Source organism: Endocarpon pusillum (genome assembly GCF_000464535.1).
Source record: "Endocarpon pusillum Z07020 unplaced genomic scaffold scaffold1570, whole genome shotgun sequence".
NCBI classification, from domain to species: domain Eukaryota; kingdom Fungi; phylum Ascomycota; class Eurotiomycetes; order Verrucariales; family Verrucariaceae; genus Endocarpon; species Endocarpon pusillum.
In genome coordinates this window covers 145420-172792 of record NW_006916034.1, presented here as the reverse complement: position 1 = coordinate 172792, position 27373 = coordinate 145420, and the positions used below count along the sequence as shown (strand labels likewise).

At 48.0% G+C, this 27373-nt stretch overlaps 6 protein-coding genes across 6 annotated transcripts; 4 read left to right on the top strand and 2 right to left on the bottom strand.

Annotated features, from left to right (window-relative positions):
* Positions 1-511: 511 nt before the first annotated feature.
* EPUS_05389 (uncharacterized protein) lies at positions 512-2759 on the top strand (the record flags this gene model as incomplete). The annotated part of the gene is made up of 3 exons (XM_007802245.1): positions 512-1682; positions 1743-1916; positions 2194-2759. 3 exons carry the CDS (start codon positions 512-514, stop codon positions 2757-2759), a joined length of 1911 nt encoding a protein of 636 aa, XP_007800436.1.
* Positions 2760-3962: 1203 nt separating this feature from the next.
* On the bottom strand, positions 3963-5434 carry EPUS_05388 (uncharacterized protein; the record flags this gene model as incomplete). The annotated part of the gene is made up of 3 exons (XM_007802244.1): positions 3963-4007; positions 4378-5138; positions 5188-5434. The coding sequence occupies 3 exons, from the start codon at positions 5432-5434 to the stop codon at positions 3963-3965; spliced, it is 1053 nt and encodes a 350-aa protein (XP_007800435.1).
* A 1929-nt stretch (positions 5435-7363) lies between these two features.
* Positions 7364-9502, bottom strand: EPUS_05387 (uncharacterized protein; the record flags this gene model as incomplete). The annotated part of the gene is made up of 1 exon (XM_007802243.1): positions 7364-9502. One exon carries the CDS (start codon positions 9500-9502, stop codon positions 7364-7366), a length of 2139 nt encoding a protein of 712 aa, XP_007800434.1.
* Positions 9503-10477: 975 nt separating this feature from the next.
* EPUS_05386 (uncharacterized protein) lies at positions 10478-11578 on the top strand (the record flags this gene model as incomplete). Its single annotated transcript, XM_007802242.1, has 1 exon — positions 10478-11578. One exon carries the CDS (start codon positions 10478-10480, stop codon positions 11576-11578), a length of 1101 nt encoding a protein of 366 aa, XP_007800433.1.
* Positions 11579-16234: 4656 nt separating this feature from the next.
* On the top strand, positions 16235-19173 carry EPUS_05385 (uncharacterized protein; the record flags this gene model as incomplete). The annotated part of the gene is made up of 7 exons (XM_007802241.1): positions 16235-16674; positions 16759-16831; positions 16879-17451; positions 17510-17634; positions 17689-17870; positions 17917-18595; positions 18945-19173. The coding sequence occupies 7 exons, from the start codon at positions 16235-16237 to the stop codon at positions 19171-19173; spliced, it is 2301 nt and encodes a 766-aa protein (XP_007800432.1).
* A 4873-nt stretch (positions 19174-24046) lies between these two features.
* On the top strand, positions 24047-25800 carry EPUS_05384 (uncharacterized protein; the record flags this gene model as incomplete). The annotated part of the gene is made up of 3 exons (XM_007802240.1): positions 24047-24535; positions 25038-25141; positions 25206-25800. The coding sequence occupies 3 exons, from the start codon at positions 24047-24049 to the stop codon at positions 25798-25800; spliced, it is 1188 nt and encodes a 395-aa protein (XP_007800431.1).
* Positions 25801-27373: the final 1573 nt, after the last annotated feature.

Here is a 27373-nt window from a genome sequence, read left to right as displayed (position 1 = left end):
ATCGAGTACCAACTCTTAGCTTGCATGGACTCATCCCATTCGACAGCCGCCTGCATCTCATCGGGTAATCGGTTGGAGCATGTAAAACCAGGCTCATGGTGCCCAATGCCAGCCAAAACGTTGGGTCGACATGTGGACATCGCGGGAGGGGGGCATGGGCTAAAATCAGAACACAGAACGCCCCACGACGAGGCAAAACCTGCGAAATTATGAAGTTATAGCGTACAATCGTTTCTTGGCACTTATTATCCGTCCTTCTAGAGGACTCCACAATTCCCAAAAGACCGCTCCCCAATCCCGTGCGGTTCAAGCCCTACATAGTACTAAGCGACCGAGCAAAGCATTGCAACATCTGTACGCAGCTCGTCGACAGTCTGCCCGAGTAAATCTGTTGCCTTTCTTGAATCCTCACTGCTCCAACTTTTTCTGCCGCATACAATACTCAATACTGTGGAGTCGAGCCTCCTCCGAAACACTCATCATCACTTTTTCATGTTAGTCATTCGGTAAAATGCTGCCCGAACAGGTCGACCATTCTCCGACAAGATCCTCCAAGTCCAATAATAACCACGCATCTTCGTTTCATAAGCTCGCAGTGCAAGCCAAGAAAAAAGCCCACAGCATCACCACCGCTCCTCTTCGAGAGTTGAATTCACAAAAGTATCTGAACAGTCTTCACGGCATCCTTGTCCTGGAAAGCATCCTATGGATACTGTTTCACACCTTCATTCCTGGCCTCACCACTACCGACATCCCCTGCCCAAACTATCAGCAGATTCTTCGAAAAATTTTCGAGGTCCTCTTTTGGGAATATAGCTTCATCGCTTCATTCTTCCTGATCCTCTCCGCTCGAGTAATCTGCATTCCCTTCCTGGCCGACTCGTCATCGACCAACTTTGCTCGGAGTCTCATCCGGCGGCCCATTGAGATCGGCCTCCCTCTTTTCGTCGCAGCAGCGGTGGCCTTCCTGATCTTCAACCAGACAGGGACGGACACCATCACCGAATTCGCGACCAACTATTCCAACCCACTTGTCCAGCCCGTCTATCTCCCCCCAACCGGCCTCGCACTCGTCAACAGCATCTACAACACGCTATGGATGGTGCGAGACTTCTCCACGCAAGCCGCCAACCGCGCCTGGCCCTCCATGACGCTCTGGTCGCCATCTCTGATCTATTCGCAGTCCTATACCGTGTACATCGCGATGGCGATTCTACCCTTCACGCGCCCTCGCTGGCACGTGCAAGGTCTCGGGTTCTTCATCCTTGGCGCCTGGTGGCTCAACAGCTGGGGCTGGTACAGCGCCACGGGCCTCCTGCTCGCCGACATCAGCATCCACCCGATCCTCAAGGCCGACTTCCAGTACGGCTTCAACATGACCGAGAAATTCCGCGTGCGGAACGGCTTCATCGGAGGCTTCCTGGCCGCGGCCGGCTTGGCCATGAAATATGTCTGGGTCGCCGCACGGCCGGATCTGAGGAACGCCGAGTTGAAAAGCCACCCGATTTTCTATTTCTCCGATAAAGTCTCCTTCGAGACGTTCGACAAGTCGGCGCCCTATCCGAGGAATGACAATTATCTGCTCATTGTAGGTATCTTGCTTCTCGTCGAGACCTTGGAACCGGTCAAGAGCTTCCTGGCCGGTAACAGGACGTTGCTCTTCTTTGGGAAGCGGTCATTTAGTGAGTTTAGCCGGTGCTCATCTCACTTTTCGTTTCCTTTCTCTGACCCTTTGGTCCTAGGCTTCTTCACCGCGCAAAGCATCTTCGTCTACACCATCGGCATGAAATTAGCGCTGCACCTTCGCACAGCGCGCGACTTGTCGATCTCTTCCACGAATGCAATCACCATCTTCACGCTCATTCCATGCATCTTGCTAGGCGCAGAACTGTTTTATCGACTGGTGGATGTCCCGAGTAAGCATTTCGCAGAGGCGGTGTTTGTTTGGCTTAGGAAATGAACATTCTTACTGAATCATCGAGAGGAGCGGTGCAACTGTACATGGTAACATGATAAGGGGACAGGGGGCTACCCTGATGTTGGACAGGAGGCTACTTGTGCTTGTTCCAAAGGTCACTCGAGGATATATATGGGAGAGTTTTAAATAATAGATTTTGGGAACATGTTCTGAATACCGATCGGGATCCTACCCTTCACGGCCCATGCTAGCTCTCTGTACTTATCGCCAAAAAGCCGCGTTTCGTGGTCGTACTACTCGAGGATTCTGGACCTGGATTCTGGATCTCCATCTGCAAAGCCAGCAGCACCTTCAATCATCCCAGACGCCGCCCTCAAAGGTCCAACCGATAGGCTGGCCAAGAATCCGAAGTCCCAGAACCTACACGGCTTGCCAGAGAGAGAATCCTTCGCTTATTCATGGCCGAACATATGGGGTCACGGAGATGAGACTCAAGAACTCCATCCGCGGTCCTTCACCACTCCGTGATGCACTGCGAGGCCGCTACAATCTCCTCGGAACATCACGCAGCTGGAGCGCCGCGCAGAGTGATCTCGCTCAAAGATTTCTGCAGAGGGAATCCACCTGCGGTCTGCCGTGCGTGAAGATTGCCGAAAACAGCTTCCGATTGACAGGGAAGGAGAAGTTGCTAGGCCCTGAGCACACGTCGACACTCACCATTGTGAACAACTTAGGCAATATATACCTCAAACAGGGCAAACTGGCCGAGGCGGAGCAGATGTACCAACGGGCATTGGCAGGGAAGGAGAAGATGCTAGGCCCGTCGATTTTGTCTCGTTGATATAAAGAGAGCTCATAATTCGGAGCTCTGTTACCAAGTATTTCTGCCAATGGCCTTCTAGGCATTGCGTGGTCGCTGTCGCAAAAAAGCGCGTTAAAAGACGCGTGAGTGAATTCGCGAAATTTGCTCGGCGAAATCGGAGACTTTTGCGCTAGTACTGTAGTTATGGCGGGGTGACGAGACCTTCATCTCAGCCTGATCGTCCTTGGCTGTTCGCCTCTAGCTGACCCTCTTTAGCTAGTTGTCGGCCTTTAAAGCCAACACTCCAACACTGCTGATCGTCTTCTTTTCAATCTTTGCGCCCATCTGAAGAGTAACAGCGAACCCGACTGTTAATTGAGCTATCCCCTGTGTCACTGAATGAGCTTAATAATTAGCTTTATAGAAGCATAGCGGCGATGCTATGCTTACGGCCTTAGGTGAGGGACGTATGACAAACATATAGACACGGACGCGGTAGGTTCCGGGAAATAAAAGCGGCAGGAGGTGAACGGGATACGCTTAACCTGATCTGGCTTGAACACCCCGGCACCCTGACGTAGAGTACGGAGTACTTTTGCTCCAGAACGGACTCTTAACGAGACAGCTAAGCTTCGACCGGTTAGCGGCACCACTGTGGCCAATTTCTGTGGCTATCGACCAGAGGAGCTTTGAGACATCCAAGGGGCGCTGTACTACGTATGATAACTAACTGTTACTAGAACCATGCTAACATCATTTATGCCCCTTACCGTAGTAAGACTTCAAGAAAAACAACGTTAAGCTGAAATTTAGCTGTAGGTCGAAGTATCAGAGTAATGGTTTTGGGAGTGTTCTCTTGCTGACCGATCTTTCCAAGGACTCGGAGGTTCAAAATGAACCAGGCTGCGAGTGAGTGCGGACAACTCCAAACCAACCACATTTCTTGCAGCTTGTGTGTGTCCTTGCGAGGCCCTCATTAAAATAATGCTAGGGGAGCCATCAAAGTGCGCTTAGATTACATAGTAAGCCTAACCGTAAGACTGCTTAGAGAGGAGTACAAAGGATATGCAGCTTGATACGCAGCCCTTGATATGCAGCTTAGTCGTCTGTGATCCAATGAAATCTTCCTGTCTGCAACGTATTTTACTGAAAATATGGTCACAATATGGTCAAAATATGCTTCTCTTATCATATTAGTATTGTGGTCATTTGACAGAGTAGCTGTCATTTCCCTAACGGCACTTAGCTCGAATCTTTAGCTGCCCCTTCTCCTGGTAAGCAGTTCGACTGTTGTTAGCTAGTTACTATGTCACTGACTATAGCCCTCATGCTGCATTGAATGTACCGCTGATCGAGTTGGAGCGTCTGAAGATAGAATCGAAGGGAAGTAGCAGAAGAGCGCCAGCGTAGCTTGACAACAGCACCACAGACTCATGGGGCAGGACAGGACGATGATCATATTATGTTCAAGAAAGTGAAACTACTTGGTGCAGCATCGGTGAAGCCTGCGCTTCCTCTGTATTTCGCTAATAGTACAGGTCTATGTCGTTGATCACAATGCAAGGGATCAACCAGATATTAAGACCCAAAGAAGGAAGAATATCTACCCAGAAATTAGCATATGGCAAGTGCTCGGGCAGGAGGATCCAAGGCATACCATTAACACTCCGAACATCTTTGCAACCAACCATCGATTACCGCTAACCCTGCTCCAGTATTTGAGCAGTTCCCTTTGCGCGCCTTGAACATTATCAACCACGTCTTCTGTGTTTGCGTCTATCCGCTGGATCATCTCGCTCTGTTCGGACACCATGCTAGCCAGTTGCCCAAATATTCCGCCAAGCTCGTTTATCGTTCGTTCAATCGCTTCGATGGCCTCGCCTCTTTGTTGTATATAGGTGTTGGTAGGCTGCGCTTCTTCCATCATCAGCAATTGCGAATCTGATTGCTGTCCGTGCCGCATAAGTGTAGAAGATGACGAAGGTTCCAGGCTAAGAAGATCGGAGCTCGAATGGGCAGCTTGGGGTGTACGCTGTCTATTTGTACCTGTGGACTGGTAGAGCGGTGATTCCGAGCGCTGTGCATCCATACCGGTTGCCGTCTTCGCCGATACTGAGCTGACAAAATTCTCGGTCCGCGATCTGCTCGCTTGAATATTCTTCGTCCGTACCTCTAGAACGTCCTTGAAACTCGCCGCCACATCTGCTACCTTGCCCTGCAACATGACCACCACATTCTTATTGTGCTGACCTTCCTGATCGGCTGACTTCGGTTGTAAGGCGTTGGGATGTAGAGACTGGTTGAGAGATTGTAAAGAAGAAATCTGGCTGTTCAAAGAAGCAAGGTCTTGTTTTATGATATAAGTCAACTCTGAAATCTCCACCGGTCGGTCGTCGAACAGAGTCTTTCGTTTCGCCACTGTCACTCTCATCAGCCAGAAGCCGCAGACGTAGCTGCGGTGCCCTACATTGCGCCAGCCTCTCCAACTTGCCCATTGTCGCTGTGATGCCCCTTCCCACCTGGGCAGCATTTCTTGCAAACTCGGATCGCGCCCTCCGCTCTGACCCAGCAGACCCATTTGCTTCCCGTCTTTGCACATCTGAAAGTAATGATGCCCGTTGTGATCCAACCTTTGAGGTGTTCTGTCGTTTCTGGGCTTGGATAAGAACTGTCCGGAATTCATTCGTCCGATCTTGTATTGATGTTGTGACCATGCTGCACGGTTGGCTTGACGAAGAAAAGCCCTTTGAGGGCCAGCAAATGGCTGATGAGCAATTTAAAACTCCGTCTAGGGCACAAGTTAAGTCGTGGCGATTTTGCGAGACGACAAAGAATGCACCGGCCCGGTCTCCAAACTTTTGGTCACTAGGACATATACATAGAGGAGACTCCTTATCTCAGTTTACCTGTCACGTAAAGAGCGGAGACTTGCTTTTGATGTCAAAGAGAAGCTGCGGTTTTGCTGGGAGCGGAAAGTGACAGGGTCAGAGTGTCCTCAATTTCGGAGTCCTTCCGACTCCGCATGCTTCATCACTCTCTCCCTCCTCAATCCTTTCAAGGCTGCCTCTGGCTCGAGGTTGAACATCGTTCTGCTAGCAGGGACACATCACGGGTCTATTCATTCAATGGAGTTTTCTCACGAGTGTTGCTGTGATATGCACAATCATCTTCCGTACGTAAAGTACTATTAACCAAGGACACTAATCATCACACAGTGGATGCTCGGCTGCATTCGCAATAATCACGTTACAATCAGTTGTCTCCTTCAAATGGAAGAGACCCAGCACCGTCTTCAAGATGCGAACAACTTTTATCCTTGAATCTTGAGACCCTTCCGCGTCTTTCGATAAAGCGAACTCTACAACGTTGAAGAGCAGACCTCCTCGTAAGATAAGAAAAGAAGGCTCAGAAACTAGAGAGCTACCCGATGTACTGTATCATTCGCAATCCAGTCAATGCCACGTCGGGCCGAAGGACTTGGTAGCCAGCGAGAATAGATCCTACCGACGACTCAGTCTCTGAGAGCTCTACAAACAGGAGGTTAGCTGCACATGGAAGCAAGTAGATCTCTCTCGAAAGGTTGGGCAGTGCCTACGCTTTGTAGCTCAGGCTCGCCCCAGGATTTTGCGATGTTTCTTCCTCAATCAAGCTCGCATTGCTTGATAACCAGAATGCGTCCATGGTAACATTGGCATTTGCTGTGGAGGTAAGGCGTATTTATCAGTTTTCCTGATCTATCCCGGTCTCCGCACCAATAAAATACCACGAGAGCATGTTATGCGAAAGGTATGCTCATCCCAAACTAGGATCTCGGACGGCACGCGAGAGTCTCCCCAAAGTTGCCTCACCTTCAGTTAGAGCTGGGTCGCTTCGGTCTTCCATAACAGGCAGGACAGGGCAGAGGATTCGGACAACCGGAAAGAATTTACGATGGGCTTGGACAGACTGCACCCTGATGATGGAGGGATCTAGCAGCAATGAGCTGGAGAGGACAGCTTGAAAGCCAAACAATGTCATACTTCTGGCAATGTTGTTGTATCCTTCCATGGTCAATATAGAGAATCGAGTACTCTGCAAACAGCCTTCTCCCATCAAGAGTACCACTGCTGTGATTACAAGTCTATGCCCTCCACAACGGAAACAACCGAGCCTGAGCCTGGTCTATACGGCAGTAGCTGAAGGATTGTACGAGACCCGGGAACAGGGCCTCAACCAAGCCCAGGCCAGGAGACATCTTCATCACCATCAATCCTTTCATCATTACCATTCTCCTCGGTTTGCTAGGTAGAGATGAGCTTCAAGGGCCGAATGAACAGCCTGCAGAATTGAAAGAAGTGTATTGCTACAACGGAAGCAAGTAGACAAGAGCGTAGTCTGAAGGAAGGTCAGTGTAAGGGCCGGACAGATCACCTGGAGAGGATGGCTGGAGGGCAAGAGGAGAAGGCTAGTATGCTATGGAGCAGGCAGAAACAACCAGACAGATAATATTTAGCGGTTCTTGCATAGTTGGCCAGCGCCACTGAAGCTGCACAAAAGGTCTGGGGCGCACCGGGTGAGATGCAAGGCAATCGCAAGCAGGACTGATTTCTGTTTGTCGCTTTCTGCTCCACGTAGATTTTCTTTTACTTTACGACTGGCAGTCTTCAAATTGGAATGTAGTTGCTCAATCTGGACGCCCAGCTACGCACGAATAGCTCCTGCTTCCGTGCCGGTAATTCGCGCTCTTTTTGGAGGATCCACCTACCTCTCCTTAGTGATCTAGAGTCTGTTTCTTCATCAGTTGTGCTTTCAGTTCCGCTGTCCACTTGGTCCAATTCTAACGGTGATCCATCGGCTGTGGAATCTTGTCCTTGCACAGTTTCCGTTGAAGATGCAGCATTTACCTCCCTCGTGAGGCACATCTCAAGCAGTTCGCTGTGTGGCTTCATCTCCTCATTCACATAGTCAAGGGTCCCACGCTGGTTTTTCACCTTTTCTTCCAGTCCACACCATAACAAGGCCAAGGAAGATGACTTCCAAGACCCACGTCCAGCCTGCTTGCTTGCAATTCTTGACCGCCACCAAGTTGCTGAAAAGAACGCTGCCGTTGACGTAAGAAGAAAAGCAGTCCAAGCCAGATATACTGCTCTGAATCGGATGCAAGTTCTTGGGATTTGTTGCTCTCCCACAAGATGGGCACTGTTTGTAGCGTCCCCGTTTCGACGGATGCCAGCAGTCATGGAGTCCGCGAGGCGCTCTATGTACTTTTCCACGTAAGTAAGATTGGACTTGCCATCGAGATAGAGGAGTTCAAGCCAAAGGTCACCATTGGCCGTGTCCCAGAGACCTGCCACTTTATTTGGATTGCCTGCTTCCCCAAATATGCCACCAAGGAATGACCGGATCGCTATCGATGAAAATATTCCAAAGGTCCAAGTGCAGGCAGGATCATACCATACCAAGGCCTGAGAGGCGGCAATGTGTTCGTCGGAAACGTTTGAAATATACCCAGAGTGTTCGAGCTGAATAACATAGTCCTTCCCAGATTTCAAACGTCTTGCTGCTACGGTTTTAGGTCCTAGAGAGCTCCCTGATGATGAACAGTCGATACCTTCAAATGAGGCCACGGCTCCTGCTAGGGAGTAGTATGGCCAAGCCATATTGATACGAGGCAACTTCATTGTCGATATAACAGTCTGTTGAATTTGATTCGCCGAAATGGTAATATTGTCATTGGCATTCCCGTATATTTGAATGCAGGGGTATAAGCTCGCAGTAAAAGCTAATACACCGCCAGCACCATGCATCAAGGCTTCGAATTCAAATAGAGGGGTGTCCTCTGTGAATTCCGTGATTTTGGTCTCTGCCGAACTGAAAACAGTACCGTGATATGTAAGATTCTGGCCGGAAGGCAATTTCCAATTGTTACCACTTGGTACGACTCTTTCAGAGATGTTCTTCACAGAGGAGCATATGGCCAAAGATGAGTACGTTCTTGGGAACGTGCAATTACCAGATGAACAATCGAAAAGGAGGCTTGCTGTGGCATTTGCAGGTGGGTTTAATACCCCTTCGAGAATAGCAAGACCCATTGGAGCGTCAACACGCCAATCAGTTAGATATCCAGGACCATGTGCTGTATAGTTGTTAGTTCTATTGATTGTTGCTAGACCTGGTCCGATTGTTAGACACTCATATGTTTGAACCACGAGCTGAGTGAAAGGATCAATGCCAAGGCTGAGTAAAGTTATCATGGCGCCCAAACAGGCCAGTTTGTTCTGGGGGAGCCTAAAGATGAATCGGAATGAACCTCGAGGCCCTCGACTAGCCAAATCGAATTCATCCATATCACTGAGGAGGCGAGGATTGGCAAACCACACCCATTTGAGCTCGCTGATACCCTCTGCAACCGGCATAAGCATCGCGGCCTTTAAGATTGAAGTGAAGACCGAGACCAGAAAATTAATGGAGATAGGCCAATTCGGTATTGGCTGTTCATTCCGCGCTCGAACTATCACGACAATGACGAGCAAAGCCGCTAGTGCGATTGAATAGCTCACCAGCTCCGTAGTCCACGCGAAGTTGGAGGACCTCGGCTTTATACTATCACAGGCCTTCCCGGTTTTTTCAGCCCTTTCTGATGTGGCACCCGTTCGATCTGCCCGGCCATGTGCACTTGTTTGATCATCGTGCCCTTCCAAGTCAGATATTGGAGCGGACTGAACGCCGCTTGACCTGGCGGAAAGGCCCGCCTCTGATACGGTCCTCTGGTCAACTAGAGGCTCGAGTTCGATTTCTGCCATATTGACTCGAATAAATCATAGAATGAGATACAAGAGCTGCGAAATATTTCTGGGCCTTGGATGGCCTCCGTCCCGGTAGTTGGAATTGAGTTGCTCATTTTTGAACTTCAACTTTTGTTGAACCGCTAGGCTGAGATACTTATGGGGGCCGGGCGCCACAATTTGTCGAATCCCTCCTAATGCACACGCTATTGGGTATGCCAGTCGAATTGTGAGTCGACACGATTCCTCATTTCAATTAGCACATCTCACCAGAGATGGGCATCTGCTTACCAAGGTGGCTGAGGGCCCATTTGACTGACAAGCAGATAACATCTTTCATTCTCTTGGTTTTATCTATAACTTAATATTATTGAAACAGCCCACTATTGCCAAAACTGACCTCACCAAATGCCCGTTCCGGTATTAGACCTGAGCGCTTGCTTGTTTAAGTATCCGGCATTAAAGTGCAGACTCCGTGCAGTCAGTGAGGGGTACATCCATTGAGTGTGGTTTGAAACCCACCAGCGCTGTCCTTTTGGCGGAGTGGTTGATGTGTCCCTTTTCTCGTGCAGGCAGTCTTTTTCATCGCCAGGCTCTTTTCGGAAGCATTCAATGCTTGTGGTGTATCCGATGGACTCACGTACGTATGGCCTCAGGATTGATGCTTCCAATGATTCAAAACAGTCTTGACGAAACATAGCTCTTGTGTTACGTGTAGGTACCTGTGACCATTCTTCATGGATCTGGTGAAGATACCTGCCTAGTCTTACAGGGTGTGAAACACCAACGATTGGTACAGCGACATGGACTAAATTTATCAGTGTTCAAGGTGTGTCAGGATGCGTTTTCCCCTCTATCCAGCTTGGGATGTGCTCGACTCTCATAGTCATAAGTACTACGAAGAAGTCCTGCAATTTAAATCAACTACCTAGGCAATAGCCTGAGTCAAAATCAGATATACTTCTTTCATTTTCATCACCTCAAACACTAATTATGCCTAAAAAGCAAAGCACGTCCAGCAAAAAGAACTCCAAGCAGGCTTCAAGAGCGGCTTCAGGAAGACCCTCAGGAGGAGCCTCAGGAGCAGCCTCAGGAGCAGCCTCAGGAGTGATTTCAGGAGGAGCTTCCGGAGGGCCTGTAAGAGCAGCTTCCGGAGCGGCTTCAGGAGCGACTTCACGAATGGGAATCGATCTCTCCAAATACGGTCCAGGCCTTGGAAGTCTAGGAGGGATTCCTCCTGCAGATCCCAACTATGAAGTCATGGATGATGAAGGTCTAATTCGATGGAAGTTCAAACCAATTGTTCGCGAACCGCAACGTGCAACTCGTCTAAGGGACGTCATTTCATCATTCGAACAATGTCGAGGCCATTTTGAAAAGTCGCATGCCTATCACTGTCTGGAGACATCAGTCTGGTTACGATTTCGGGAGGCACACATATCCCTAACGAATTACGTCTGCTTTGGTACTGGAAGTCCCACTGCTGGTGGAAGAAAAGGGCATTCCATGTCACAACTTGCTGTTTTTGTGGCAATAGTACATCTGCTTCACAGCCAGCAAGACAAAACCACCCCACCCCGGATGTTTGCACAGGAGCCGCTTTACAACAGTGTCGACGAACGATTACTAGAGCATTTGCATATAACGGTGGTTGAACATCCAGATGCATTTCGGCTTGTCGATTCCAGAGCATTTGCCTTTGGGGCCATCCCTCCCTCCTTCGTCCTGCGCGGACTTCTTGTTCGTTCTCCGGCCATTCTCATGGTGGACAATCCATTGGTAATATATGTAGAGGAATCTGGCCAAACAGAGAGAGCAGACCTGTATGCCTATTTTCCGACAGACTTTCCCAATCACAAGTTCTCAGAGGAAGTGATCGAGCAACGGCAGTATCAACACGAGGTCAGGGCCGCACAAATCATCACTTGCTTTTTCCAAGACAAGGAACAGCTGAGAATGCCAGAGTACTTACCGGCATTTGACAACCCTATCAAACATAACGCTAGGGAGGTCCATCCTCTATATATCTACTGGAAGAGTGAGGAGGAGGGTACGGCGGACTATTATTGGGTTGACGACACATCAAAATTTTGAATCTCACAATCAGTTTTGAGCCAGCAACAAGGTTATATGATTCTGTTTGAGGACCCTACTCTCTAGGGCCGTACCCTCTTGAGAGAGGGCACCTTTTTCTCTTGGGGCACCCTCTTCTCTTAAGGCACCCTCTTGCTGCACCCTCTTGCTGCATCCTCTTCTACATCCTCTTCTACCTCTTCTGCATCCTCTTCTACCTCCGGCACCCTCTTGCTGCACCCTCTTGCTGCATCCTCTTCTACATCCTCTTCTACCTCTTCTGCATCCTCTTCTTAAATACACTCTCTACTTAAGATACCTTCTATATCTATAATAACTTAAGTTCTTAGTCTTCTGTAATATTGCACGACTATAATTCATAAGAGGAATGTTAATATATACTATGAGAATGCAACTTGTATAGCTCTCGCAATAACTCAAAACTGATTTTGAGATTCAAAATTTTGATGTGTCGTCAATCCAATAATAGTCCGCCGTAGGAGGGTAAAAACCGAAAATTCTTCAGGCGTTTTGGGTGACTCCTGAGCACTTGGAGCGGTTGAGGTTGGGCCGGTCGTCATCGTAGATACTTTGATCCAAACATGATGCAACCTCAGGCTAGACACATCTTTCATTTAGTTCGATCAGTTTCTACCCCTGGTCATGTATCTGCCTCAATAATTCAAGTATATTTCGATTCCGAGCCGATAAAGGGACATAATATTGGCCCTCGTCAGCGCTCAGATGAATCGCGGCGCAGACAAAGCACTTGACGATTTCGTTGCAGTTAAAGGACGACGCATAAACGTGCTTCTGCAGTAAATAATTACCGAGTATCTCTTAACCAACACTCGGATTTCTTTCCTCCTCATGCTCTTTTCACCATCTCAAGAAAACACTTGTCGAGACTTTGGTAGGTTTCAGAGGAGCCAGAGTCAGAATCAGACCCTCGCGTCTCACCTCAGCACTCTCGATCGCCGTGATAGGCCGAGATCAATACTTTTTGAGAAGTGGTTTTGAAAAGGACGACTTGGTAACGAGGCTGATCATACTTTACATGATGAGAGACTACGGGTACTGTATGTTCCCCGGTACTCTACCACATGGAAATGATTTCCACCCTATGGATTCCGAGGCACAGTCTCTGTTTTCTGAATCCTGTCGACGCACGACTGGAGAGCTCTATCCCCATTTTATATGACATATTGTGATAAGCGCCTTCCGCTAAGATAATCAGCACCCTCCTGGGCCTTAGTTCCGTGCGGCGTTTGAGGTGTCGTTGTTATTCATTTCCTGCTTGGCCCCAAGAGTAATTGCTCTGACAGTTTCAGAGAAAACGGCCAATAGAAGATTAAATTAATTAATGAAGAAAGCAATAAATAAGAGTATCAAAATAGAAAAAGAAGATTAATTAAAAATAAAAAGTTAGGTAACGGTCTAACGTTGTAATACTATAATGCTGTGAGGTCTAAAAGCGGTAGTTCAGTAAGCCAGCAGAAGAGGCCAGCTGAGAGGGAAGCGAGAGACGAGGAAGGAGTACAAGACAGAAAGGAAGAGACGGCGAGAGAAACGAAGGAGCAGCGCACGACATACTGATTATACTTGCGATTTTCTCGGGCCACGGTCCTCCCCGCCAATCGACCCACGTTTGGATGCGCACTTACGCTTGGTCACATACTTTAGATATATATGGTTTGGTGTGAAGGTTTTTGCAGACGACTGTGGTCCATCAATGAAGGGCAGTCGATATATTGAGAGGGAAATAGTATTCCAAGACAGAGCCCAATGCGGCCTTCGGCTGCACCAGAAGAATCGGTCTCTGTCGAGGATTTGGAGAAAGAAAACCCTCCATGGAAAGATGGTAAAACTAGTAGTATAAATAGTATACTTGGCTACAAGAGTAAGTGAAGCTAGAAACGCCTAAATCTCTGAATACGGCCTCAGTCAGTAAGGGGTACATCAATTAAGTGTGGTTCAAAACCCACAAGCGCTGTTCCTCTTGGCGGAGGTGGTTAATGTATCCCTTTTCTGGTAGCGCTTGTGGCGCAGGTTCAAGGCATTAGCCCGCAGTTTGAACACCCCTCTTAATCAGATTTTCGGCATTTTCAATTTTAGTCTAGTTTAAAATTCAGTATTACTTTAGTAGTATTTAGTCTTAATTGGGTTTAAAGGCGTCAGGACACCCCCTGTGTTGGTTGGGCGAGTTAGTTAGGTGTACATAATTATGTGTGGTCAACTACAAGCGCTGTCCTTTTGGCGGAGTGGTTGGTGTATCCCTTTTCTGCCTCTACCTACAAGCGTAGTCTTTCTATCTTTTTGCCCCCTACTATCTCCACCGCCTGATCCCCATCTTTATTCCCAGCCTCTGCCAACCTCGCCCCAGGCCCGTCCCCAAAATTGTCTGCGCCAGCAGCTCCCCTTTCCCAAATCCGTGGTGCCCCAGCGAACGCATTCCACTGCGGATCATGGGCAAGTGATATATTGTATGAATGGGACTAAGTCATTCGTGAGATTGCAAGACGCATAAAGATCACCCTATCTAGTACTACCCGTTGTTACAGGAAATAGCTTGTCGGAGGCGGGTTGTGCGGTTAGAGACAGAAAAAGCGCCCAAGTGGGAGACAATAGTATTTCTCTGCTCATACTTTTGATCACTGGACAGCTGGAAATGAGTACACAAGAGGGCGTCCAACGGGGGCTTGATAAATACTATCGGTCGGTTCAAGTAAGACAGACATTGCAGAGTTATGGTGAAGCTTGAGCGGCATGGCACGGCGGATACCAGGGGACATGCTGCCTCCTGCTATTCATCCACCGAAAAGGCCACCGCTTTTCGGCCCCTGTGCATTAAACCGCCCAAGCATCAGGAATAGAACGATAGTCAAAATAAGTCCTTCAAATATGCATGAAGCCTGCGTGTATTGATTAAAGCAACGATTTGGCAACAGAGAGTTGTTAAGCAATTAAAACCGACTTGAGTCCTATCCTTGCGAATCTCGGCGCTGTGGTCAGACAGCATCGATATAGCTCCAATTGTACTTCAAACATCTTCGAGCAATACTCAGAAACAACAGCATAGAAACCGACGCCAACCACGACCAGACCTGGCCCTCTTATACTCTGGGATTGACAAGCCATTCCCATACAGCGTACGCCCGGACAAGCCGTCCTTGAGGTCATTGTTTGCAGCGGGAAGCGGGGACGGTTCTTTTTTGGGCGATGGCGACACCTCGCTGTAGCTGACTTGTATGGGAGACTGTAGCGCCGCCTTTTTTGGTGGAGCTTTCACGGCAGATGGAGACTGGAACCCATGGCTGACTGGGGAAATAACTGTAGACGACGGAGATCGGAAAGGGTCGCTCTTCTCGACTTTGACGGCAGGAGCCCATGAACCCTGAGAGGTGCTGGCTTTTGGGGGAGTTGGAAACGTGTCGCTGTGCTTGTTTAGCTCCTCTCCCCACTTCCAAAATCGGCACTTCATATCCCAGCACTTATAGAAAAGCTTTTGTCCTTTCGCAACGCTGGTCCTTTGGCCTCTGCTGTGTCTGCCACAATAGCAAAGCGGGTTTGGTGGACCCACATTTCTGTCGTCCGCGAAGGTGTAGAGTGCAATTTCATCCGGGCATCTGACACATTTGTAGTATGGACGTCCGGCATTTTCGTTTCGATTATACTGCCCAGTTATGAAGGCCTTGGCAGGAAATTGGCATTCCCGGCAAGCTGGTGCCGGGAACAGGAAGAGCCTGAGTTGATCTGGGCGGGGAGGAGTTCCTGTGGTAAGGGTCTTGGTTAAAGAATCTCAGAGCACGTCGAATTAAAATTACCTGCCATTGTCGATAGAATGCTCGGTCCGAGCCTCTTCCTGCTACGATGCGTTCTTGGATGGTGGAGGAAAGTATGATAAAGGCCGGTTTGAAGTGTAAGTTGCTATATTGGCTGGCCCCTCTCGCAATTCGATGCAAAGCTGGAATGAGCATGAGGATGCAAATTATAAAGCTACTATCTGGACAGATATAAGGAACCCCCAACCGCCGTGGCGTCACAAGCTCTCTGGCCATCAGGCTGTGCTTGGTGATCCGAATTTGCTGGGTCGCATATGCACGACCCCTGAGTTGACATCCCTTATGACCAATTCTCCTAAAGTACTGAGAACATGATGCGGAAAAAAAGGGGGCATAAGCGAAACTATTTTCGATATCTTACCGCTGGCCCCAGCGGTAAGTACTGTGCGTTGCATAATTGTTGCGAATTCCTTGGCGGGACCCTGGAATTGCTGGCGTCGCAAGGCAGAATCAAGAGGAGCTCAGCATCATTTTGATATAAGAATTATACAACAAAGATCTGTAAAAAAGGCCTTAAGAGCTGGTTTTGTTTAATGATGTAGCACCAGCAACGCCACACCCGCCAAGTTTTTCGCAAGACTTTCGCAATGCACAGTACTGGCTTGCAATGCAAAAAATGACCAGGTGGCTAAAGTCTTCAGCTTACTGCGCAAGGCTGCGCAGAGGAATCGGATACGCAGCCCGTTGAGCAATTTTTCAGCTCAACTTTCGATCTCTCGCAACCCTTTCCTCGTGGTATCGCAAAAATATTCGAGTGCTTTGCCATCATCGCTTGTCCGTCACACTGAGAAGTTACTCTCCTCAGGCATTGTAAATCCACACGTTATTCAACATCATGGCAGATCCGCTCTCCACTGCAGGCAGCATTACCGGCATCGTTTCGCTGGGATTGATTGTCTGCCAGGGCCTCATATCGTACTACAGTCGTTGGGCATCCCAGCACGAAGAAGTCAACCATATCATCCGCAAATTACAAGATTTTCAAAACATACTGAAGGTGCTACAAGGCCCGCTAGAAAGGCTGCCGGCCGAGCACAACAGCGCTCGCATGCAAGTCGAGAATTCTGCACGGTCCTGCACCGATAGTATCCAAGAATTAAAAGGGTTCCTTGAGAAATGCAAGTCAATAACGACGCCCTCAACTCTTCGGGAAAAATTTCGTGACCTGAGAAGAAAAGGTTTCTTTCCGTTTCGAAAAGAATCTCTTGATCAGCTAAGGGACTGCTTGGACGATGTATATCGCAATCTCATTCTTGCATTCCAAGTTCTGCAGATGTATGTTTTTCCCCTCATCGCTTTCTTCACACGTTAAGAAGGCGCTCCATTGATTATCGGAGGAAAGGTTAACACGCCACTAAGAGATATTTTGACTGTTATTATGGCAGCATCCTCCTCCGTGCAATCTTCTCACGATGCGCGCATTACAGCCTTGGTACGGCTATCTTTATGTAGCTCTGATCATTGCTCACCAGGATATAGAGTACACAGCTTGGAGCTTTGATGCAAAAGCCTAGCCTATTTCGAACGGCGTGTGACGGAGCGTCACAACTACGTCTGATAGACGACCAAGTCAACTCAGTCTCAGTAAGACCTACAGTTCCGACCCGCTTCCCAGCTAGGAGGCACATATATCGGCTGCAATGCAAATGCTCTTCATTGAGAAACAAAAGAGAAGTCTACTATCGACCCACTCAGAATATGCGCATGCGCCTCGGAGCATCCTCCCATAGTCGCAACTGTCCTCTTTTCTGGACCGCTAGGGATAGAAATATTCTTGATCTGAGACTTGTGTTCTATAGCATGGTTCTATCCAAAACAGTGCAGGCGGCATTCTCATTAACGCGAGGTGCTGGTGGTTGCTCAATCAGTCCTAAATTGATATTCCGTGCCACTGTTTCTAAGGATTCTGGTGCTTTCTCTGTGCTCCGGAATATGGGTCCCAAGGTTTCGCCGGCCGATACGGACAAGGTATTAAGGGAAATCACGACCTTATTTATGCAGGGGCGAGCATCGCCTACTGATCTTGATACTAATGGGCAAAACTTATTGCATGTATGCCCTTTCCGTCTGCCCGTGGATAGCACGGAACTCAAGCTGACTTTGAGTGCAGTCACTGTGCTTTCCACCGTCCACTGCTCCGGATCCTGAGAATTTTGTGTTGGAAGCCTATGTAAAGCTATTCGAAGGCCTCTTGAACTTAGGCGTACCTCTAGACGATCTCGCTTATGGCTATCTGTGAGTGTCACGAGGTCTTATAATGTCTGATCGAAGAGTTAAACATCCTAATAGCACGCCTTTAGATATATTCATGGGCGGACTGGGGCAAAAATCAGGCAGCTACATGGTCGAATTGGCGCGTACCTTCCAGGAACTTGGAGCAGAATTTTCCCACAATCATCTTCAAGGTCCCATCTTTCATGGATTTTCGGAGTACGCCAAATACTGCCAAGAGCTCGATCAATTCGCTGAAGGTCAGGTCAAAAGTTGATTGTCAAAGCTCTCCGCTGATTAATGCAGTTCTTCGGCTACAACCTCTCAGCAGTGCCGTGTTGCAAAGATCAGAAGACAAAGTGAGAGAAATTTTGACTGCCGATCCATCCAGTGTTCTTGAATGGACTACCGGAGGTTTCAACGTACTTCATCTTTCGGCCGACTGGCCCGCCGGTCTTTCTCTTATCCTGCAATGCGACAATGGTAAGGCACTCGTCAATATCGCAGATCAACAAGGAAAACTTCCGATCTACCGTGCGTGTGAAGCTGGATGCGTTGCAGCCATGAAGATCCTTCTATCAGCTGGTAGTGCAATCATCGACCCGGCAGCCATGGCGTTAAACCAGTCGCTGGACTTTCCTACTGCTGATGCCTTAGCCAAACTACCCGAGAACACCATTCGCGATGTTGTTATTCCTGCATTTGTAAATGGAAGAAAGCGACTTCAGAACTTGGCGTCAACATCGTTACCAAAAGAGATCTACGATGATCTGCAAATACCCAAGGATCGTGTGCTGGACCAGCAAGCGTTCGCAACCATCCAAGCCTTAACAAATTATGGTGTTAGAGTGCCACCGGCGCTTGCGTGGGTACCGTGTACAGTATATCACCTCCGGCCTCTTACACTGCAGCTTTGTGATGATCTGTATGAAGCTGGATTCCGAGATGTCGACGGTTTGGACTCACTTGACAGGACGCCTTTGCTGTGTGTGTGTCAGACTATTCACAAGGATCCTGAACTTCATCAGACTTTTTATTCTGAATCTTTGTTTTTCAGTCTGTCTAATTGGTTTCTGACAAAAGACGCCAAAATCACTAAATTAACACCAAGAGAATCGGAACAAGTGCCACAGATGACGGTAGCGCATTGGATAGCTTACCGCCTTGCGGAATTTGGCCTCTATGAGCAGGATATCCTTACAAGGCTTCCCAATGCAACACACGAACAACACAGCCACCAATCACGGGATCTTGCGGTTCATGTCTTCTCCGTTTCTCTCTTCGATGATTGCATATGTTCTTGTTCGAGCCGCGGCTGTACACCTTTTCTAAAGTTTACTCGATGAACTCGAAGAGCTAGTTGAGGAGTTCGAGGCCGCGTACGAGCGACTAGGGCAACCGCTCTCGGAGTTCATGGATGGGTACTGGAAGATTAGGATGGCTAAAGTGCTCGACAGATCCAGGCCGGTGACTGAGGAAGATATCCAGCGGATCAAGGAATTGGGCGTCGTTATAGACGATTCAGTTTATGCCAACATCTCAAGAGCAGGTTCCTCCACTTGATCGGCTGCCTAGAAGTGCTGGAGAGACGAATGTTATTGGAAATATGTCGGTACGAATGCAAACAGAGTGCAAACCGGTGGAGCCGGACGGGTCGGATGTTTGGGAATACTCTAGCGTCTTGGAAAGAGTATGAGAGGAGAAGATGATGTGAGAAAACGGTCTTTATGTATGATAGCCCGAGACAAGATGTTATAGGGTTTCAATGGTGTTTCCTACGCTCGAGTTCGAGGCGCGATATGAGTAAGAGGGACATAAAGTCATCAATCAAAGAAGAAGAAAGGAGTGAACGGAGAATGGCAGGCCATTCATGTACTTAAATTGATACTGTGCTTTGGCCGGCGAACATGACGACATACTGATGATTATCCTCCCTTCTTTATGGTTTTGGAAGCCAAGGTGGTGTGGTTGAAACTCGATAGTAACGTTACCAGAAAGATGTGTGTTGTTTGACCCAAGTGGAAGTTGAGGTGACCTTGGAGGGGACTGAAAAAGTGATGGTGGGTTGGTGATGTGTTTCGGATGCATGCAGACAATACCGCATAGATATCATGCTCAGCACGCCGCTTTTCGTATACGGCACCGGGGTAGCGACTGCCAACAGGTTCTCAAGTTTGGCTAACATAGTAGTGTGGTATGGTTACAGGTTACTTCGTTTGCTAGGAGATTAACGTCCCATTGGCAATCAGCTGAAGTCGCATATCCGGCTCAAGTGACACGTGCATGTCCTAAAAGGAAAATCGTCTTGACCAGATTTTCTTTTCGAGTTCGGACTCATGCTTGTAAACGCGACTTATCAAGATCTGCAATAACGTAAACCTAGTCCCAGTCTTGCTTGATGAATGTGGAGAGATAGCAAAGGTGTCCCATTTCCGAGTATTTAAATATTTATGCCTAAGTTCCGCAACCTGTGGCCGGAGGTGGCGAGAAAATTGCCCACTTGCCCAACGAAACCATCTTCACTTCGTGGAAATGCGCGAGTAACAAGGTAGGACAAGTCTACCTGGAAATCTCATTCTAGCTCAATGACATACGCCCACAACTTTGATATCCCCAAGTCTTGTTCAAGTGGGCCGCAGGCTACTAGGAGCTTCACCTCTTCCAACCCGGCGATCCCAACGGTTGCTGAATAGACCCACTTGCCACTTGCCACTTGCCACTCGGTCGTCTGTAGACTCTCCCTAAAGCTCAGAAGAGACTGACAGCTGCTAATTCCAAAGTGAAACCGGGGTAACAGAATAAGCCGAGCAACATCGCTGCTCAAGTTGGGTATCTGGATATGAGGCCATGTACAATCAGGCGCTGCAAGGCTACGAGGAGGCACTTGAACCGAAGCATACATTGACACTCGATACGGTCAACAACCTAGGCGTGCTCTACGCCGACCAAGGCAAGCTGGTGGAGGCAGAGGCTATGTACAATCGGGCGCTGTAAGGCTACGAGGAGGCAATTGGACCGGAACTTTGGTCTTCATATTTACCAGCGTTGAACACCATGTTCGCATTTGGTGACCTTTTCTCGCAAACCGGTCGGAAGGATACAGCGAAGGCAACATATACTCGAGCATTGTCTGGATACACAATCGTCCAAGGACCTTCCTCGAAATAATATATCCAGATCGAAGGTCGGCTTCAAGCATTATAACTTATGCCGGTCGAGACCGGAACTACTCAACATACACCTGTGGATGCTAGAATGTCTAAGGAGAAATCTCGTCTGCGGAAACTTAACTGATGGTTGGGTAGCCGATATACTACGGTAGGAGGCATATTAAATGTAACCCTTCCCCCTAGGAAAATTGTTATTAACAACCTTTGTACAGATTCCCTTGCCGCGCTTGTACGAATGACATACCACCCTAGGGGGTCATTCACCACGTTCGCCGCCGCATTAAACTTCCTCTACTGATTCTATCTCATTCTAAAACTACTCCAATCAATGCCAGTAAGATGCCAGGCAGTTATAGATGCCAATAGGATGCACACTTGATGTAAGATAGATTGTAGATTAGTCCAAATCGAGCGGTTTTGTGGCGTTCTATCTTGGCGTTACAAGCTGTTATTAGGGCGGGGGTTACATTTAATATGCCTCCTACCGTAGTAAGTTGACACGGACGGTCTTGCCGCCTCTCTCCTCTCTCCTCTCTCCTCCCGCCGCCCTCAGAGTACTCACAACCGAAAGGCAATTGAATTGAGTGACACTCTCTAATGAATGTTTTGTCCTCCACTAATTACAACAAGAATAGCGCCAACAGCTCCTACAAAGTCCAACACAACCAATCCACTCCAGAGTCACAAAATAGCAAACCAATAGCTGTTTCTATCACCCTGCTCCACACCAGAGCAACCATAGAGACGTTCAGGCCTCCCTGCCTCACAGTCTTTCACTTGTCGTGTAACTGAATGCTTACTGCTTCACGGTCCTTTTCCCTACCTTGCTGAGCCTCCTACCTGACTATCTCTTGCGGTGCCGCCCGATGATCCAGTTGGAGGCTTCCTGCTCTGGCTTGCTGAAGGTCTTTCCCCATTACTTTTTAACAAGCTGGACGAGGCTCTGCCTTGACCACCACTTCCCTGGCTGGCTGAAGATTTTACTACAGTATCTCTTGGCACTTTGCCTGCGGTTTGAGTACTGCTTGGCTGGTCGAAGGAGTATCCTTTCTCTCTGTGTGTCGGTGGGCTGATGGAGGTCACCGAACCTTTTTCGGATTCGGAATTTACACAGCGCCCGGGATTAGTCTTCTTCCTTTGCTGTTCACCCTCGGTCGACTTCTGCTGCCTGTTGCTTCCACTGTCACTTTCGTCGTACTGATATCCGCCCGCTATGGCATCGATTTCTCTCTGCGCCTCCTCAGGATCGGCAGGTATGGACTCGTACTCTGCTACATAGCAAGGATGCACCTTAGCCGGAAAGCATGATATGGAGATTATTAGAAAACTAACCTAGGAGCCTCTTGGCCTCAGGACCACCTTTGTCGAGTAAATCCTTTGCAGCTTTACGTCCCTGCTTCATCATTTCATGAGCCTTAGAGGCAGATGAAGCTCTGTGCTGACTGGCTGTCGTAGTCATGTGGTTAAAGCGAGAAGGGCGGTCGTTGCAATTGTTCATGTTGGCAATTCTAGAGCCCGATTGCTTACTCAGGATATTGGTTCTACCAAAGGTAGGTGGTGGAGTGGAACTTCTCATGGCGCGAAAGGAGGATTTCGCATGGAACATGCAAAGTGGAGCAAAGGCAAATCCTTCAGCTATTATACATCGTTTCTCACGTACAAACTGTTTGGCCGTGCCCGTCGGATGCAGGCCGAAACTCTAGCCCATCCAGGTTTCATAAGGGTCCCCTAGCCCAGGCACAAGGTGATGAACACACAACCTCAATGTTGAGGTGATCCGATTGCTAGGGTCAAACAAAGACGAGAGCCGTTCCGCTTGAAAACCTTAGCCTGACATTGACTGTTTCCCTGAAAGCTGAAAGCGGGCTTGATGCAAATCCTTGGCGTTATATCGAGAATTGCAGCCCCGGCATTGTCAAACGTCGTCAAACAGAAACAGCTCTTGAGGGTCGACCATAGATTTATATCATGTAAATGATATATCGAAATGATGCTGAGTTCTTGTTGATTCTAATGATATAAATGAATCATAATATAAACCTCGATCAGTAGAGATAACTTTTTTCATAATAAATTTTATTTTCTGAAAAAGGATCTAATAGATTTGAAACTTATATCATTAGAACCAGGAGAAGCTCAGCATCGTTTTGATATGGAAATTATAATGTTGATCTATAAATGAGCCTCAAGAGCTGTTTCTGTTTTACAATGCCGCGGCAACAACTCCGCACAATGCCCAATATTTGCAAGAGTTTCGCAATGCACAATACTTAGTATGAAAAGAGTATTGTTGAACTGTGCTGAGTAAGCAAGAGAAATTGACTGTGTAAAGCAAGTTGTTCTATCTAATTCAGTGCGAAAAGAGCGCATTTATACGTACAATTCTGCGATTCCAAGCGAAATAGCGCGAAACGCAGAAACCAAAAATACACGCGGAGCTCATGCGAAACGCGTGTAACAAGTCTATAACAAAACGCTAGTGACACACGTAGCAAAATAGCGCAAACCGTATTTGGAGTTCAACAAGTATCGTTGGGGTCTGACACGCATCACATTATCGCGTGCACAAAACTATTGCGGCGTGGTTATAAGCCACTTCCGACGGCCAGACGGGCGGACCTGTAGCCTCAAATACTACGGTACCTGGCATAAGTATTCGTAGCACGGCGCTAGTAAATTTGCACTAAAACAGACTTTAAACGAGACAGCTAAGCTTTGAACGGTTAAGAGGTATTACTGTGGCCAATTGATACCAATAATTGTCTAACAAGCTTCTAGACACTGAGGTGGGGCTGTATCCGAGCTAGCTGCTACTAGCGCCGTGCTACGATCAATTATGCCTCCTACCGTAGTACGTAGTAGTCTAAGAGTGCATTTTGAGACAAGCTACTTACATGCCGTTGGATGGATGCTCATCGCTCGGAGGATATGTCCAGACACGGAGGAGAGAATGACCCTTATGTCGACTAAGATAGCCAGTTGTTTTTCAAACTTAGGTTGTAACTTAAGTTGAGACAATACGCCTTCTTCACGCGGTAAGTCTTTAGTGCAGGTCTTTACTCAACATCCAGGATCTGTGCCGAAAGATGCTGTTTCATCTCGGGGTAGAAGTGGCTTTTCCTGGATCTTGCACAAAGTACCAAGCAGCGAACGAGACAGTCCAGAGAATCAGGAAAGGAATATAATATTTACCGCAGCACGCCTGTGCCTCCCCCAACTGGGCATCAATTATCGTCAATGACCAGTTCGCAAAACAGTTTTGCAGGATGAATAGACCTAGTCGTGCGGCCTATGAAGAAAAGGCCTATCGAGATGTTTGGGATGGCGGACCCTACACAAGTTTTGACATGCTTAGCTATTTGATCGGGAAAATTCAAGGCCCATCTGAGGAAGAAAAAATGCAGAAATTTCTTTTGAATCCAGGAATCCTTCAGACGATATCGGAGAAAGAATTAAACCGAGACTGGAAAGAGGGTGTCCTAGACCCTCTCTTTGCCGGCAGAACTGGCTTGTGCACATCATTTGCCATCAAGGTGGTGAACGTGTTGATGAAGCAAGCCAGCAACTACGATTTTGTCTTCTTCGACCTTGGCACACACAGGCTGGCTGAATGTCAAAATTCCAAAACTGTTATCGACTCGAGTGTCAGAAGCCCCGGCATTTTGCTCTCCGTTACCCGCAACAAGTGGGAGATCCGTCCGAGAAGCCAGCGCGGTGGAAAGCTGCCTGTCAGATCTCATATTGCTGAAAACCAGGTATGTGCACCTTCTACTATCTAGAACATTCTTCAATGATGGCAAAATGGCATAAAATTTCCAGTACGGAGGTGTGTTTCGAAAGCCATGGGTGCCTTGGTATCAGCCAGTCTCTTCCGTCATTTCAGTTCGCTTTCTGGAAGTTTCGTGTGTGAGTGAGGAGTTTCCGCCACTTGGATTGGCTACAAGCAGCTGGTTCTTGGGGAGACCCACAAAGTCACCGAAAACCGCTTGTCAGCAGAACTCTCAGCTAAAGCAATCGCTTTCGTTTACCGACGACCCTCGGCAGGCTTGAAATGACGGGAGGGTGCGTGGCTCCAGGCGGCATGAGTTTTGGTATACACTTCCGTACTGAAATTGGGATCTTCTTCCGAAACTGCTCTGGATAAGACGAAGAAACTTGTACAGATGCGCCGAATTGCGCACTTTTGCCTTGGACATCCTATGGGTGCAAGATATCGACTTCATATTATCTCCCCCACAAAAGCTAACCGATCAAAAGGATGCAATTAATCCAATGCAGGCGGGCGATGCTCTCATCCGTTGCCTTAAGGAACTGATAAGACTGTCACAGACGCCAGATTGGAGCTTTTTGTGCTTTTTCCGGTAAGTATACCGCCTCGTTCTACTTCCAGAGAACCAAAAAAGCAACTGAAATCCTGTCTTCTAGTGGACATACTATTCCCGACGACATCCCCACATTCGACGGCATGATCAGATGGCTCCCATGGAAAAAGGCAATCGTGTTGAGTTGGAGAACGCCCGGAGAGACTCGAGAGACACTGATCAGATTCGGAGGGGGCACGGAAGAAACCAATCAAACCTGTTTGAACGAGTTTGAAACCTTTTTGCGGCAGGGCAGGAGAGGATTTGACCGGTCGGACCAATTCGAGTGTGTCGCAGAATGGCATTATAAGCTGTGGGAGGTGGCCATCAACGAAGGAGTATGGGGCCTGCCGGTGAAGCCGGAAAAGGTCCGCCGCTCTCGCCCTCGTCTGCCTCCATCACGGACAACGACAGGCCTCGCCACCATCCACGTGTCGAATATAAGAGATGCCAGAACTATGCACCAGAATATGCAGTCTGCCCTGATTACTCTGAAGCGCCAGCAGCAGACCCGCCTTCTTGGGAAAATTCCCCATAACCTTAGCAGACCTTCGCCTATGAAAAACCGTGCTGTGCCAAATTACCTGAGTACCATCAATAACCCAGGTAGCAGGGCTCGGGTTCTTCAGAGCTTTTCAGAACATGTAAAGTGTAAGTAATAAGATGTACTTTTGAGGGGTACTCGACGAGTGAGCAAATAGCAGTCATCCACTCACCAATGAGTATAAGAATACCTGAAAAGGTGATTGGATCCATCAAGCAGCCAAGTAGGATATCTATCATCTTTTGTATCTCTCTGTGTCTGTCTTTGTTGTCTCATTTTCTTGCATCACCTTGGTCTTCTCGATCCTCACATGCCGGCGACGTGTCTGAGCTATTCAGCTCTGCTCTGCTCTGCTCTGCTCTGCTCTCATGTACTCTAATCACTTGCCTGAAGGGCGTCTGGAGAACTGCACTATCTGTCTTCCAACGACTTATCTATCTAGGTCTATCGACCTACCCATAATCGATCTATCCAGCACGAGCCTTTTCTTCAATTAGCATGCGGTGCTACTCGAGCAGCGTGCGAACGATACTGGTACAGGATAAGGGCTACACTCGTGAAGGCTGATTTCGTGAAGTCTGCGAGGCGGTACCATTAGTGCAGTAGCACTGTCAAGCTGTGAGGCTCCACCAACCAACGACCTTGATATGTACGTAGTAGACGATATGCATTGTAGGACCAGTTCAAAGGCAAGTCGATGGGAATACTCATCTAGCCAAATATACTGGGGTATGAAAGGCTCGCAAAGATTGATTCCAACCGCTCGTGACTGGGTGCCTTTGACCAAGCTATTTGCCTTCTGCCACGTTGTTTTATGCCTACGTTCGGATGAGACTCGGCCCGGACCAAAGCAACTGTAAAATCCGGAGGGTGAATTTCTTAACTCGCTATTTCCAACAAGGTCATGTCGGTCGCACACTGCTCGGGTGAAATCCTGCGCCCCATCAGTTGTCTCAACCCAGACTCTTCTGCTTCGTTGTAAAACGGCAACTAAACCGGACAGTCTGATCGTATCTACGGAAAAATCGTCTTCGCAGAAGAGTCGGAACGCGGAATGCCAAATATAAGTATAAGCATGAAATCATTTACTAATCATCTATCTACTACACACGCAACCCTCCAATTACATGTAAATACGTAATATGCGGCCTGGATGATCAGCGTTCTAATGGATAATGGCGTCCTCTTCCTTCCTTCTTGAGATTAGCTGCCGTTTAGCTCGTCAACTTGAAGGCTGTAGAATCTTGCCAAGACATACCCTCAAATTCAGGATGTACTACGGCTACAGGCCTAATTTTTCTAACCCCCCTGCTGAAAAGATTAGTATTAGTACAAAACGTACTAGATAGAATTAGGTATAGATGCCTGACAAGTGGCCTAGATAGGACTAGTCTCCAAAATCAAGTTTTTACATTCCATTGGCATCTGTAACTGCTTGACATTGTGTCTACACTACTAAAGCAGCTTCTTAAGAGATAGTCAAAAGATACAGCATCCTATGAAGCATCTAATAGCGCCGTCATATCATCATGCTCATTGATATTTATACAGAATTAGTAGAATGCGTACAGAGTGATATGAGTAGTATTTGCATGATGAGCAAAATTCGTGCAAAATAGTAACAGGGATGCTGACAGGGTGGGGCGTGTAAAAAACATGTTTGTAAGATATTTTGACCAGGGGGGGGT